The 13,917-nt window shown below is 47.2% G+C and overlaps 1 protein-coding gene across 4 annotated transcripts in view; it reads right to left on the reverse strand.

Moving 5' to 3' along the window:
• Positions 1–1,307, reverse strand: part of ASIC2 (acid sensing ion channel subunit 2) — a 514,654-nt gene extending 513,347 nt beyond the window's left edge. For 2 of the 4 annotated variants that reach the window (XR_005814580.1, XM_040536491.1), the window contains exon 1: positions 205–1,072. Coding sequence is in view for 2 of the 4 variants with exons in the window: in XM_040536491.1 (XP_040392425.1) it covers positions 205–768 (564 nt within the window). In the remaining 2 variants the exon portion in view is untranslated. Of the gene's footprint in view, positions 1–204; positions 1,076–1,230 lie in introns of those variants that run through there. The other 2 variants (XM_040536492.1, XR_005814581.1) reach the window with 2 other exon arrangements.
• Between the last annotated feature and the right edge of the window lie 12,610 nt (positions 1,308–13,917).

A 13,917-nucleotide genomic window follows, 5' to 3' on the forward strand; every position in this document is an offset into this window, starting at 1 on the left:
AGCGTAGGAAGGACTCCAGCAAATAAACTTCAACTCAACAGGCTGCCTCATTCTCCTCTGCCATGCCAGAGCCTGACAGACACTATCTGCTCATTGTGCTATGCTGACGCAGGTTGGTCAGTGACATCCTTGCTGTCTTGGTCCTGCACCAGCACCATCCACACACCCAGAGTAGAGAAAAGCAGAGCATCTGCTCATACTCACAGTTTTGAAGTCCTCATGGTTGCACTCTTGGCCTTTGAATTTGCAGTACAGCATCATATCCTTCAGGTCATGGCCAACCCGCGCCAGGAACTCCTGCATGTTGAAAACTTTTGGTTTATACTGGTTAAAGTTGGCCTTTTCTTGAAGGATGGCCAAGACAGACGGGTCAGCCAGGTGAGGGTTGGGGATCTGCAGGTTGACATCGAGCAGAGCCAGAAGCTCTCCAGCATGGTACAGGTCATTGGTGGTGAGCCGGGAAAAGCGAAACTCATTGAGGTTACAGATGGTGACAGCAGGGAAGACCAGACTGTTGGCCACTACCTCGTCCACTTTGGTCACATGCTGGTAGGAGAAGTAGAAAGCCACTCGGTCCGAGCTCTCAACCAGGAGGAGCCCCAGTGAGCCCACGAAGGCCAAGGTCCAGAGCAGGCGTCGGATGGTCACTGGCCCGTAGACAAAGACGTGACGGATCCCATGGAGCGTGGAGGTGTTGGCAAAAATCTGGATACTGGAAGGTTGCATGCTCCCCATGCTGCCCTCGCTGGTGCTGTCCTTCAGATCCATGAGGAGCAGCTAGTGAAATCCTGGCACTGCTTTTTGGGTCAGTCTGTAGCTGGAACTGGGATCCAGATCTCTCCCCTCCCCTCTGGATAATAATTAAACCCTTTTAGGAGAGAGAGAGAGAGAGTAAACGAGTCTCAGGCCAGCTGCTGCGAGTTTATCCCACCAGCTCAGCAGTAGCTTTGTAGGGGTAAATATTTATACAAAAATCCGTTCAAACTCTAGCTCTTGATTTCCTCGGTGTGATAAGAAGGGCTGGTTTTATTTAGGGAGACACCAAGGTGATGTGGAAGAGATGTGGGTGGGAAGCGAAAGCCGAGCCAATGGAAATAAAGTCCTCCCCCTACACACACACACGCACACGCACCCGAGCGGAGATGAGATTAAGCAAGAGGGAGAGCTTAAAACAAGCAGAGGCAGCTCAAAGCCTATTAACTAGTGCATAAAGCCCAAGGATGCCACTACCCGGAGCTGATGGCTCGCGGCACGGCAGGGCTTTCAGACCAATCGCGCCATTCTTCCCGTGCTCTGACAATGCTGCTGGATTTGAGCATCTTTTCTCCTCCCCACCCTTCTGGCTTGGGCAGGGCTCCAAGAAATGCCCCTCCTCCCCAGAAAACCACCCCGTGCTGCTGCCAGCGTTATTTCCAAGTGTTTCTCTCAGGGAAAGCTGGGCAGCTAATTCAGTGGGAGAATGCGAGAGGAGTAAGAGAGGAAAAAGAGAGGGAGGGGAAAGGTAAAAAAAAAAAAAAAAAAAAAACAAAGCGGGGGGGGGGAGGGAGGGCAAAGCTGCTCAGTTCCATGCACGCACATCCACATGCAGAACAGAGCAGGGTGGAAAGCAATAGCATGAAGCCTATCCTCTGCTGTGCAGCAGCTCAGAAGAAAAAAAAAAAAAAAAAAATCAGACAGAAGAGGATGGAAGGGGGAGAGGTGGGAGGGAGAGGAGCTGCAGCACCTCTCCTCTGTCTCAGAGCTTCCCTGCACTTCAGGACTCCTGGCAGGCGAAGTGCGAGAGCTGTGAGTCACGCATCAATCAGAGCCCAGTGGCAGGGTGAGCTCCCGGGGAGGGCAGGGCTCAAGGGGCTGCAGTCGTGCTCCCCCCGGCTCCTGCCCACAGGTGGGTTCATCAGTGTCCATGTCTTGGTAGGACCAGGGCTGCTGTCCCAAGCAGCACCTGTGGACCCTGAGCTCAGGATTTGGAAGACAGTTAGGCAGCAGCATCCAGATGTTTTTTTTTTTTTTTTTTTTGTTAACCTCTGGAAGGCAGTTATGATGGATGTGTTCAGGAAGCTGCTCCTAGATGTGGGTTCAGATGGTAGGTTTGGAGGAACAGGGATGTTGGGGGGGGGAAAATTGGGAAAAGTTTCCTACCTAAGAGATACTGCAAAATCCTGCAACAATGCCTCCAGCCATGATAGCAGCCTTACTGCACACTGTAGGAGATGGGAATGAGCAGGGTTCAGCCCTGGGGCTGAGCAGGGTCTGGGGTAGTTCCATTCCACATTTGCTCTGTGCACAGCAGCATTTTTCTCTGTTTTTGCAGAGATCCAGAAGAGAAAAACTCTTTCTCTCTCCATACAGCATCCAGCACTATGGCAGGTGAGCATCTGGGGCGCTGTGGTGGCACTCAGGAGGTGACATTCCCAGCTCAGATGAGGTGGGAACAGAGGGTCAAAGCACAGACAGAGCCTGCCACAGTCTGTGGTGTGACACCCGGTGGCTCTCAGCCACCTGTGAAGGTGTCTCAAGGGCAGACTCAAAGATTATCCAGAGTAAAATGAGCCCAGTTTTGGTCTTGTGCTGTTATCATCAGAGCAGACTCTGAAAGAGCCCCACATTTTACAACACTTGGCCCATCAGCTGCTTTACCTCCACCAGTGGACACCCGAGTCCCTTCAGGGACATCAGCCAACACTACCACGAGCTGTCCTGTCCTCCCCTGATGCTTTTCACCTTGAGATACCACAAAAATGAGGCAGTTTCTGCTTTTGCTACAACCAAAACCACATTTGGCCCTGGCAGCCAAATCCCAGCTGTGCCATCTCCCAGCCTAAAGCATCCTGTCGGAGCATCTCTCGGGCTGAGCTACGCAGCTTGACACAGGCAGTGCAATGTTGGTCTCTCCATTTTACACCAGGGAAACTGAGGCAAAGAGATGCCAAAGAACTTGTGAGCAGAAAGCCTGTGCTGTGGCCGTGAGCTGAATGTACTGCTTGGTCTTTCAGAGCACCATGCTGGTTCTCTGAAACCTTAGGAGCATCCTACATCTTGCCCTGTACTGTCCAGGAGAGGCAGATCCACCACTGAGCAGATCCAAGCAAGGTGTGAACCAGAACTAAGGCAGCTCAGGGCAGAGGGGCTGTAGGTCCAGAGCTGCCTCCCCTCCCTGTCACCATCTCTCCAGGGCAGGGACAAGATCATTTTCCTCCTAAAAATCCCCTGTTAGGAACAGGCTTCCTTCCCCCTGCATCGCCATCCCAGCTGCAAATCTCTCTCTTCTCCTACCGTCTGCGCTATTTGGCCTGATGTATTAATGTTTTCTTTTATTCACCATGCATACTGCCTTTACAATCCTGTTGTCTGTAATTCATACCATATACCATCTGCTGCCTTTTATTATTTAACTACGCAGAGTTCTTTGGATGCAGTCTGGAGGAACAACCACTGTGCCCAGAAGTGCTGCATGGCCCTGGCACAGACTCACGGCTCTTCTGCATCACTGGTGGGGCTGGGGCTGGACCATGAGGCCCTGGTGCCCTGCTGACAGCCTGGGTCTGGTTGTCCCCAGGGGCTGGCATTGGCCAGGGTGTCCCTAGAACTGAGGAAAGTAGCTCCGGTCATGCCTGGGGCTGTGCCTGGGGGTGACACTGGTGAGGATGTGTGGCACAGGCTGCAAGGGATGGTTGGGGTGTTGGCACCTCTTGCCAACCATATCAGTGGCCTCTCTGCGTGCAATGTAAAGACTGCATCCTGGCCAGTCCCATAAAAATCTTCAGGATGTCAGACCCCAGCTAAAGATACCTGTGCTACCCTTACTTCGGGACAACTGGGGCAGGGTACTACATCCGTCTGGGGGCTCACAGCCCAAGCTCAACCCCAGAATATCTCTTGCAGACCTTGCTTCTTCAAACGGGTTCAGGGAACAAGGGCCAGGCAGGGCCAGAAGGTAGGAGCCTTAGAAAAGCCCCTTTTCCAACCTTACATAGCAGGGAGGTAGGGGTGCAGTGATGGAGGTGGGTGGCAGGGCTAGGGTGGCCGAGGGACACGGGAAGCAAAGACTGATCCTGTTTCATTGCACAGCCTGTGCCTGCCCTCTTGTGTCTCAAGCACATCCTGCAGTGCTCAGCGTGAGGGCTGCCAGCGCTGAAACAGATGGGAAATGGGTTTATTGGGGAGAGAAAAGAGACCCCAGCCCCACCTGAGCCCTCCCAGAAGCATGTCCCAAGTGAATGGTTTACATTGGGAAAGCCAGGAGGGATCTTGCACACAGATCAATAGCTTGTTTTTAAAATAAAAGGCGATTCTTTGGTCCCCTGCATGGTTCAGCACGCCCTGGGCAAGACCCCTCCTTTTAGCACCAGAGTTTGCTGTCAAATATTGGTTTTATGGTTCCCTCTGGACTCGATGGGTAAAATACAAAAGAAAGAAGGAAAAGCAAAGAGCACTGCAGTCCAGCAGAGCAGTTCACCTTCCCTGGCCCAGCTGCAGATCCAGATATCCTGGTTGTACAGGAACAGTTGCATCGAGCAAGGGGAAAATGTCCCCATCAGTGTTTCAGCATGGTTTCAGCTTCATGGGAAGCTGCTTTCACCACATCTTCATTGGCTCAAGATGACCGTGGTCCTGTAAGTCTCACTTCATTTCTCAGCCTTTACCCCAACCGTTTTGGAGCCTCTTGTCACCTAACTGCTTATTGCCAATAGCTTCAAGCTACTGGGGACCCATAGCTTCATTTAGCAGAGAGTATTTGGCTACTTGAATGAGTCTTCCTTTCCAAATGGGAACATAATGTGGAATGTTGATGTTTCCCCCGAAATTAAATCTGATCCCTTCCAAGGTAGCTTTGGCTCAGCTAAATAGCTTTTAATATGTATTAAAAAATCAAAAAATTGTTTGGGTTTCAATGTATTAAATATTATGCTTGGATTTACAATAGGGTATAAAATGAAAGCCATTAAAAAGAATATAAACTCTCCTTGAAAAAAAACCAAAAGCATTCAAATGGCTGCATATGTGAAACACCTTCTAAAGGAAGGTTTTTTTTTACCCCTGCCCCAAAAAAGGTGCCGATAAAAATATTATATTCACAGAGATGCTGTTGAAGCAGCATTTGCCAGTGGAAGAACTCCTCTGAGGGAAGATTTCTCCACCAGACATGTCAGGCATCCCCCTGCAGATAGGACCTTCTGGGATGCCTTCCTCCTCCTGCAGAAATGCTAAAGCACCTAACAGCTCATCACTATTAATGCTATCAGCCTCCATACCTCACTGGTGACAGGGGAAGACACTTCCCCTGCACACAGAGATCACTCCAAGCCCAAGCCAGCCCAGAGTTTGCAGACCAACTGAGTTACATCTGCAGATTTTATTACAGAGACAGAATATTGGATTTGCAGAAGTGTTTTTCAGCAGTCAGACCCTGTCCCACTTGCTCTGACATTCCCAGCATCTCTGCAATAACTTGGATTTATTAGCTCTCTCCAGGGCCGTATTTATCTGCTGGGCCTCAGAGATGTTCCCATTAGTGGTGCTTTGTGCGGCACCTGCTTGGTGTGCAAAGCAAGCTGGTGGGATTGCAGGGGCCTCCAGCTCCATCCTCACATGCCATTGCCATGCTGAGTGATGCTGAGCAAGCTGAGATGTTTTTACATTATATGCAAAATGAAGGCAATGCTGCTTCTAGCCTGTGTCTTGTGCTTGGATATTTGGGAATGAAAAATGCAATGTACAAACAACATTTTCCTCTGGCATCTCCCCTTTTAAATGGCCCCTGAAATCAAATACTCGTTCCCTGTTAAGCTTTACATGATTTTATTTTGACTTGTAGGTGTTGGTTCTGCCTGTTCTTTGCAAAGCCTATGAAAGCACCTTGAATTATTATAAATAATTCAAGTTTAGGGGCCATTCCAGGCCCTTCTGTCTGGATAACACCAGGCATTTACACTTCTTGGCACGTGAAATAGGCAAGGAAATCTCACTGAAATATATAATATAATTATAATGTAATTATAATAAATATAAATCCAAAAATATCTTCATCACCTTTTTTCTATTTTTAAATCCTCCTTCAGTGCTGGCATGGCTCCCAACTCAAACTCTCCAAAGAAGGAAATTTTCACAGGACTACGATTCAGAATAATTAAGACAAAGAATCCCACAAATTAAGAACCCAGCCTTTTATTACTATGGCAACATCATTTGTCTTTTCTCAAGTGGCTGAACTGAGGAAAAAAGAAAAACAATTTTAAAAGCAATTGTTTTTCCTATTGCCAAATGAGCAAAGCTGGGATGTGAGCTGGGAGTCCTAGCTCCCAGCAGACACCACGGAGGCCCTAGGAAGGATCTGCTTTAGGATGAGCTGATTTGTTCCTTGGGCTTCTGTGGTTGGGTCAAAAAAATCCCCAGGGTATTCAAAGGGACTGGAGAGAGCAATGCACAAGGAGACCCCCGTGAGTGGTCCTGAAGGGGGATATTCCCCATCAGGATATCAGCACATCCCCCATGCTGATGTAGCATTTGCTTTGGGAAGTGCTTTGGATAGGAAACTCAAAACATCAGAGCAATTTACTCTGGCGATGTGTTCCTGTCAGAGGAAAAGAGAAGCTGCTGTTGATACAAAAGCTACAATCATTTGAGCAGAGAGAGGGAGGGACTTGGCTCTGCTCCTGGCACGTCACAGTCATGAGCAGCTTTCAGATCCAGCTTCAAGCCCCTGCTGAGCGCCACAAGGACATGTCAGGATTTCCCAGCCCTAACTGACTTTGCTCAGCCAGCTGGCAGAAAACTTTTGCTTGTATCAACAGCAAATCCCAGCTTGAACTAATTAGAGTGAATTAATAAGGCTGCCCAGGGCTGTTATCATGGAGGTGTGATTCTCACTGCTGCTCTCCCATCCACTTCCCCTCACTAGTGCTGGTGGCCCCGGGATGTGACACTGGCAATGCCAGCAGCATGGTGGTGCTCTGTCCCAACCAACGCAGAGCCAGGAGCTGTGCCAAGATTATGGCATGAGTTGTGCTCAGCCTCTGCCTTTCCAGAGGCTTCTGGAGCTTAGGTTAGGTCTCTGGTGATGCACTGGAGGACAATATGGATGCAAGACAATGTCAGTCTTGGGGTGTTTACTTTAAGCCTGTTTCAACTTCATTTGGCAAAAATTGTTCCATTTCCATAAGTCAGTGGTGGTCCTCATTATGGGGTTCTGGGGGGCGGCTTGACTTAAAAAAAGACTCCCCAAACCTCTGTATATTGTGGGGACCAATTTATGTGCCCAGCTGAGTCCCCGACATCATTAAACATCTTGTTATGGAATGAAAGATGGATAAGGAAGGGAAGAAGTCTGCTCACAGTGGCTGCTTCCCAGCTCTTATGCTGCTGCCTGCATATACATCAATTTGTTTCTGCTTCCTGGTGTGCTGAAGGGGCCTAATCCCTTCCCTTCCTTGGGGGTGTTGGATGAGTTAGTTGATGTTTATTCAATGGTCTGAGAAGCAGCTGGGGACAGGGACTATACCAGATTATGGTATTTACTCTTCAGCAAGATTATTTCCATGCCAGAGAGGAGCTGTTCCTGAACTGAAAATACAAGTGTCATCCTAAATCTTTGCCATTTCTGAAAGGGAAGAATAGATTAAATTTCTGTATTCCTTTTGGATATAATTTAAGTCAGTGTAAAGTGACACAGCAATAACTGCACAGAGCAGTTTTCCCTTTGCAGAATTGAGCCATACAGGCTTTACTGCTCAGTGGAGCTGCCCAGACTCCCTTCATGTTGCCCAGTATGTGACAGGAGAGGGCCTTACCATATGCCATTTGCTCTTATGGAGAGACATCACTCCAGGCAACCCTCCACTGTACTCATTTCTGTACAGTCCTTGCAAAAATCTTTGCACCTGTGATACTTCTGGGGTCACACCCACAAGTCCCAATACCTGGTTCTACCAAACCACAAGGCAAGCTGATCTTAGTGTAGAGCACTTTAAATTAGCTTGAGCTTTCATAAAATGGGGCTGTGATCCAGCTCACCAAGAGAGGCATGTTGGCTCAGTAATTATCATAGGTATTCATCCAAGGTTGGTAGAGAGACACATGTAGATTGCATGAGGCTTTGTGTGGGTTGGGAAGGACATGGGAAAAGCCCATGGTTATTAAATACACAGAAACCATCCCAGGAAGCTTCTAAGTGGAAATGTTGTGGGTGTCTGGGGAGTAGTGAAAAATCATATACACTTGCCCTGTTCATCACCTGTAAGCATCATCATATGCCAGTGCTGGAGAGGGCTGGAACCTTGATGAGCACATTGTGACCATTCATGTGCTGGCCTCCAGGAGCTGAGTGAGGAGGTGCTCAAGCACTTGCTGTGCTTGTCTTTCTCCATCAGTGGGAGAAGCAGGAAGACAGGGAGTTTCACTGAGGTCCTACGTAACCTTGAGAGAGAAGAAAGGCTCAGAAAAACTGAAGCAGAGAGTTACCTGTTTTCAATGGGGAAAAATGCAGACTGGGCTCAATAGATTTTTTCCAAGATCTTCATGTCAAATACTGTGTCCAAATTTACAACACCAAAAGAAAACATCACAAATTAAAACCAAAAGAAGAAGGACCTAAGACCTAAATTGAAATGATCTGTTCCATCTGCAGTTGACTTTTCCTGCTTGATATTTCAGACATCCCAAAGAAGTGAAAAACAACTTCCTCTGGCATCAATTATTAATAACTCTACTTGTGCAATCTGGGCTTCCTGGCCCAGCAGCAAAAGGTTTTGCAAGTTTACATTGACCTGACCAGACAGCATCACTCACTTTCTCCTTGATGAGCCCATTGCTGGCATTCCACGCTGACTCCATGCCATGGTGATTGTTCCCCTCTGTCTACACTCTGGCTCCAGCCCTGCTGTCTTTGCTGGTCTCCTCTCTATGGAAGGAACAGAAAGCTCACTCCAGAAGATGGAGGAGTAATTGCTTTTGCCTGGTTAATGGCATCAGGAAAAAAACAAGAACAAAAACAAAAACAAAACCTGCTGAACACTCTTTGCCTGTGGGTGTGAGCTGTGCTGGCCTGGCTCGTGAAGCAGGCTGGTCCTGGGTTTGCAGACACAAGAGTGACTCATTTGGAAGAGCATTTAAGATGAATTATCCAATCAGTGGAAATGTATTTTCAGGTCAGCCAGAACTATTTGAATGATACATGGGCAAAGAAGTCTGCCAGAAATATCAAATGAAAACAAAACAAAATAAAACATTACCATAAACATGGTGTAGCAACAACAAGAAGTCCAATCAAAAATAAAACATTGGGATTTCTTTTTTATTTGGAAACAAAGAATTAAAATTAGATCAGCCTAAATGTAATAGAAGATTAAGATCCCCTTTTCCCCATGACCTTCCCTGCACTCCTTCCTGTCATGTCTCAGCAGGAGCAACATTTCTGGGTTAGGGTTTTATGAACAGAGAAAATCCACCCAAATGCAATTTTCTGTAATACAAATACCCAACCTGAGAAGTCTGACACTTGATTTACAGTTAGAAGAGATCCGGGCAGCACAGCAAGGTGATGGCACAGCCCAATTACTTGTCCACTCTGCCTTCTCTGCAGGTTTGAATTACATCAGAGGTCCCCGCTGGGAGAAGAGTCTCCAAGTCCTTTTCCTGAAAGAGCCTGTTTGAGTCTAATATTGCAAACAACAGGCTCAGAAAAATGCAGGTGCTTTAGTAGCATTGCTTGTATCTGTGGTCAGAGGCGAAAGAAGACAATTCCCTGCTATCATTTGCAAAGGTAAGAGAGATGGCTGTAGGCAACCTGATTTAGAGTTTTAATATCAGTCAGTGAGGAACAAAGTCCCATTCTTGTTTCCTCAGTTATTCATGTTTTAGTACAGCAACAAACCAACTTTTAATGGAACAGCAAAGCAACCACAACTAATGTCAGTGCCATGGCTCAGAGTCTGCCTGAGATCTTGGCCAAGTGAGAGGTGACTGGAAGTTTGCTAGTGGCCAAAAATGAGCTGGGACTCAGATCCCATAGTAAATCTTCCTGCTTGTCTTAATAAGAAGGAAATTCAGTTTGTGTACTATGAGACTGCACCATGATGTGAACCAGTGCCTGGCAGTCTGGGGAATCACTTCCAAAGCAATCCCAGTTCTGACTGAACTCTACAGTAGCTGCACCTGGATTCAATCAACAGCTCTTCTGAATCTTTCCAAGAGGTCTCCAAAATGCCTACCAAGCTGCTGGTCTCCTACATGAGCCTGGGAGCTCCAACAACAAGGTCCATTTTGGTGGTTATTACAAACCACCTTTCAGCAAACAAGGGTTTAGTCCTCTCCTGAAAAGGAAGTAAATTATTTTCAAAGATCCCCATAGTTCGTATTTATTTGTTTATTTATTTATTTTCAGATTTTCCCAAACTGATTTGCTGAGTTCAGTTCAAAAAGAATGGGTAAAAAGATTTCAGAAAAGTTGAAACTGTTCATCTTCATACTTATAAAATGAAATGTTTTGCTTTCTCATTGCAATGCTTTTTGCTTTCATCTCAAAGTCTGCCAGAATGCAATACTGGAAAAAAAAAATAAAAACAAACAAACAAACAAACAAACAAGATTTAAAGTATCTTTAAATTAAACAGAAACATTTCATTTTTGTTGAATGTAACTTTCTGTTAAACTCAACATTACCGCTATTTTTTAGGGTAGGTTAATAGTTTTAATCATAAATTCTAATAAAATAATAGCTTTGCCTCATGTTTGGGGACAAAAATTATACATTCAAAACAAAAGCACAGCAAAGCAATGATTCCTAAACCCAGATCAGAAAGAGATAAATATTTTAGTATTTCCATTTAATCTTTCCAGTGCACATTCAGGAGGAGGAGACATGACTATTTTCATTTACAGGCAAATGGTTAAAGTCAGTTAATTCGGTCACTGCCATAGACCTGATGCATCTCAAACCTTTTGTGTTCACTCTCCTCTCATGCCTGTTCTTCCCAAGTTTTGACAATAGATGGCTTCTAATTAAATCTGGCAGCAGCTAATATGTTTTTGTTGAAGCTGTGGAAAGACAATGCATTTTTCATGAAATCAGCTTTGCCTGGAATAATGTCATTTTATTTCCACTGCTTGAAACTTCTGCTCAACCGTGAGCAGCCATCAGGGTTGGAGGGCTGCCCCAGAGAATGGCACTGCAAACAGGTGGCAGTCTGGCAGTGCCCTGCTCCACAGTTTGGTCCCCAAAAGAAAGGCAATTTCTCCAGCTTAGCCTGTAACCCCTGCGGGTATTATAGAATCATAGAACCATAGAATATCCCGAGTTGGAAGGGACCCATAAGGATCATCAAGTCCAACTCCTGGCACCGCACAGGTCTGCCCAAAAGTTTAGACCATGTGACTAAGTGCACAGTCCAATCGCTTCTTAAATTCAGACAGGCTTGGTGCAGTGACTACTTCACCGGGGAGCCTGTTCCAGTGTGCAACCACCCTCTCAGTGAAGAACCTCTTCCTGATGTCTAGCCTAAACTTCCCCTGCCTCAGCTTAACACCATTCCCGCAGGTCCTATCACCGGTGATAATGGAGAATAGGTCACCTGCCTTTCCACTCCCCCTTGCGAGGAAGTTGTAGACTGCGATGAGGTCCCCCCCTCAGCCTCCTCTTCTCCAGGCTGAACAGGCCAAGTGACCTCAGCCGCTCCTCATATGTCTTTCCCTCTAGGCCCTTCACCATCTTCATCACCCTCCTCTGGACACTCTCCAACAGTTTAATGTCCTTTTTGTACTGTGGTGCCCAGAACTGCACACAGTACTTGAGGTGAGGCCGCACCAGCGCAGAATAGAGCGGGACAATCACTTCCCTCGACCGACTAGCAATGCCGTGCTTGATGCATCCCAGGATACGGTTGGCAAAGCTCCAAAGCTCCAAAGGTCCTTAGTAAAAGTCATGGCATGGTCCACTCCAACACTGAGACCCTTGTCAGGAAAGAAAATCTTATCTGGCTTTAAGGAACCTCTCCATTTGCACCTTCCAGTATTCCTTCCTGCAGCTTATCCAGCAATGAGGCTTGGGGAGCAGAGACCTTCTGCACCACCATGCCTGCACTGTTACCCGTTACATAGCAATTACTATGAAAAATGAGCCAGATCATAGAAAAATCAAGAATATCTAAGATTAAACTGGTAGAGCACCTAGCACTGAAGAAGGGCTTGTCCTCGTGGAAGGGTTTGACTCAGCGTCTCTCTCATTTGGTGCTCTTGAGAAAGGTCCTTGAGAAATGTCCACACCCTTTACTTGCTTGGTTTGTGGTTCACCCACAAACCTCTTGCAAGGGGATGACTTTCCCTTTTCCTCAGCCTTGCTCGCTACTATCCTGCCTGCCTGTGTCATGCTCCAGAAGACAGAGACATCACTTCCCTTTAGAGCAGCCAGGACCACTTTGCAAATTCCCTTTCAGAAAAATGAATCCAGCAGCGAGAGTCCCATCACCATGACTATAGGAATCATGCCCATTTTGGGAGCTGTTGGCAATGGTTAAGAAGGATAAATAGTTTTGTGAAGTGGCAACTTTATTAAGCACCAAGTATTCCACCAGCTCCAGTGACTGAGTGCAATTGCAGAATGAAATTGTAGGAAAAAATATGACATTCCAGTGCACTGCACTAGACAGTAGTGCCTGCAAAGAAAAAAAAATGTCAGAGGAGCTCTCTGGGATGCTTCAGCACTGGGCAGCACGTCTATGCACTTCCAGGTCACTGCTCCAAATTTAGGGTGAGGTATGCAAGAGAGGTACAATCCCGCAGTGGAAGGGGACAGGATTTGGCCTTTTCTGTTCCTGTACTGCTACAGACAAATTTGCCAACATTCAGAAAGCAAGTAGCACTGTGCATCTAGGGAGAAGGCAAAAGAAACCTTCTAACAAAACATCTTCTAACCTTCTAACAAAACATCTTCCCCCCTGCAAAGCAAAGAAAAACCAAGAAATGTCTGTTCCTAGCTGAAAACATGCACTTTTCAGCAGTACACCTCCATGTTCTTCATGCAGCATCACAGTAGCATTAGCTTTGCTGTGTGTATGGGGAAGGAGGGTGTGGCAGAGGTGGGCGGGCACCTTCCCCAAATCACCTCCATGACAATGACAGGATGATCTGCGTACCCCTGTCCAGCGGCCACATCCACAGCCATGGCCTTCTGCACAGTGAGAGACCCTTGGGGAGCACCTGTAGCTGTTGGAGAAGTTTTCCATGTTGTGCAGTAACTCTAGAGAGCCCCCAGTCAGGAGGCAAGACCCCACTTTGTGCAGGCAAGCAGAGAACTGAAGCACTATCTCCATGTGTGAAGAGCACATTTCTCAGTCGTTCATGATCTGGCCCTTTTCCCGCAGGACCCCAGTGGAGGCTGGATGAAACACCTGGCCTTGGGTTGTGACTGTGTTGCTGCTGCCTGCAGCATGCTTTTCTCATTCCTGTAGGACAGCAAGATCAGGCCTTGATTTGAACAGCCTCTCCCAGCACCTTGCATTTTGCCAAGGTGCTTGATCCCAACAGACTTGGCAGCATGAAATGCAGAGCTTGGACAAGGCAGGAAGAGGGAGTGTTGCTCGGCTACATGCCTAGGTCTGCAGTGCCTCTGCTTTGGGTCCCCACGGCAGAAATTTGGGATTTTCCAGGCAGAGGAATGGGGGCATAAGCTCCCAAACTCAATACCACCAGTCCTGGGCAGCTCATGTCCCATCGCTGGGTCTGTCCTGAGCCAAAGGTGCTGGGAGAGGGCAAGGGGCCATTGCCCAGGCCAAGGCTGTGCTGTTGAGGTCTGAAGTCCTTCACATGTGGGCTGTCCAGATGAGTTCCTTCTCCCAGCCTTGCTAGCTGTGTTGCTGGATCATAGAATCATAGAATATCCCAAGTTGGAAGGGACGCATAAGGATTATCAAGTCCAACTCCTGGCAC

The sequence above is a fragment of the Cygnus olor genome, chromosome 25 (assembly GCF_009769625.2).
Source record: "Cygnus olor isolate bCygOlo1 chromosome 25, bCygOlo1.pri.v2, whole genome shotgun sequence".
NCBI classification, from domain to species: domain Eukaryota; kingdom Metazoa; phylum Chordata; class Aves; order Anseriformes; family Anatidae; genus Cygnus; species Cygnus olor.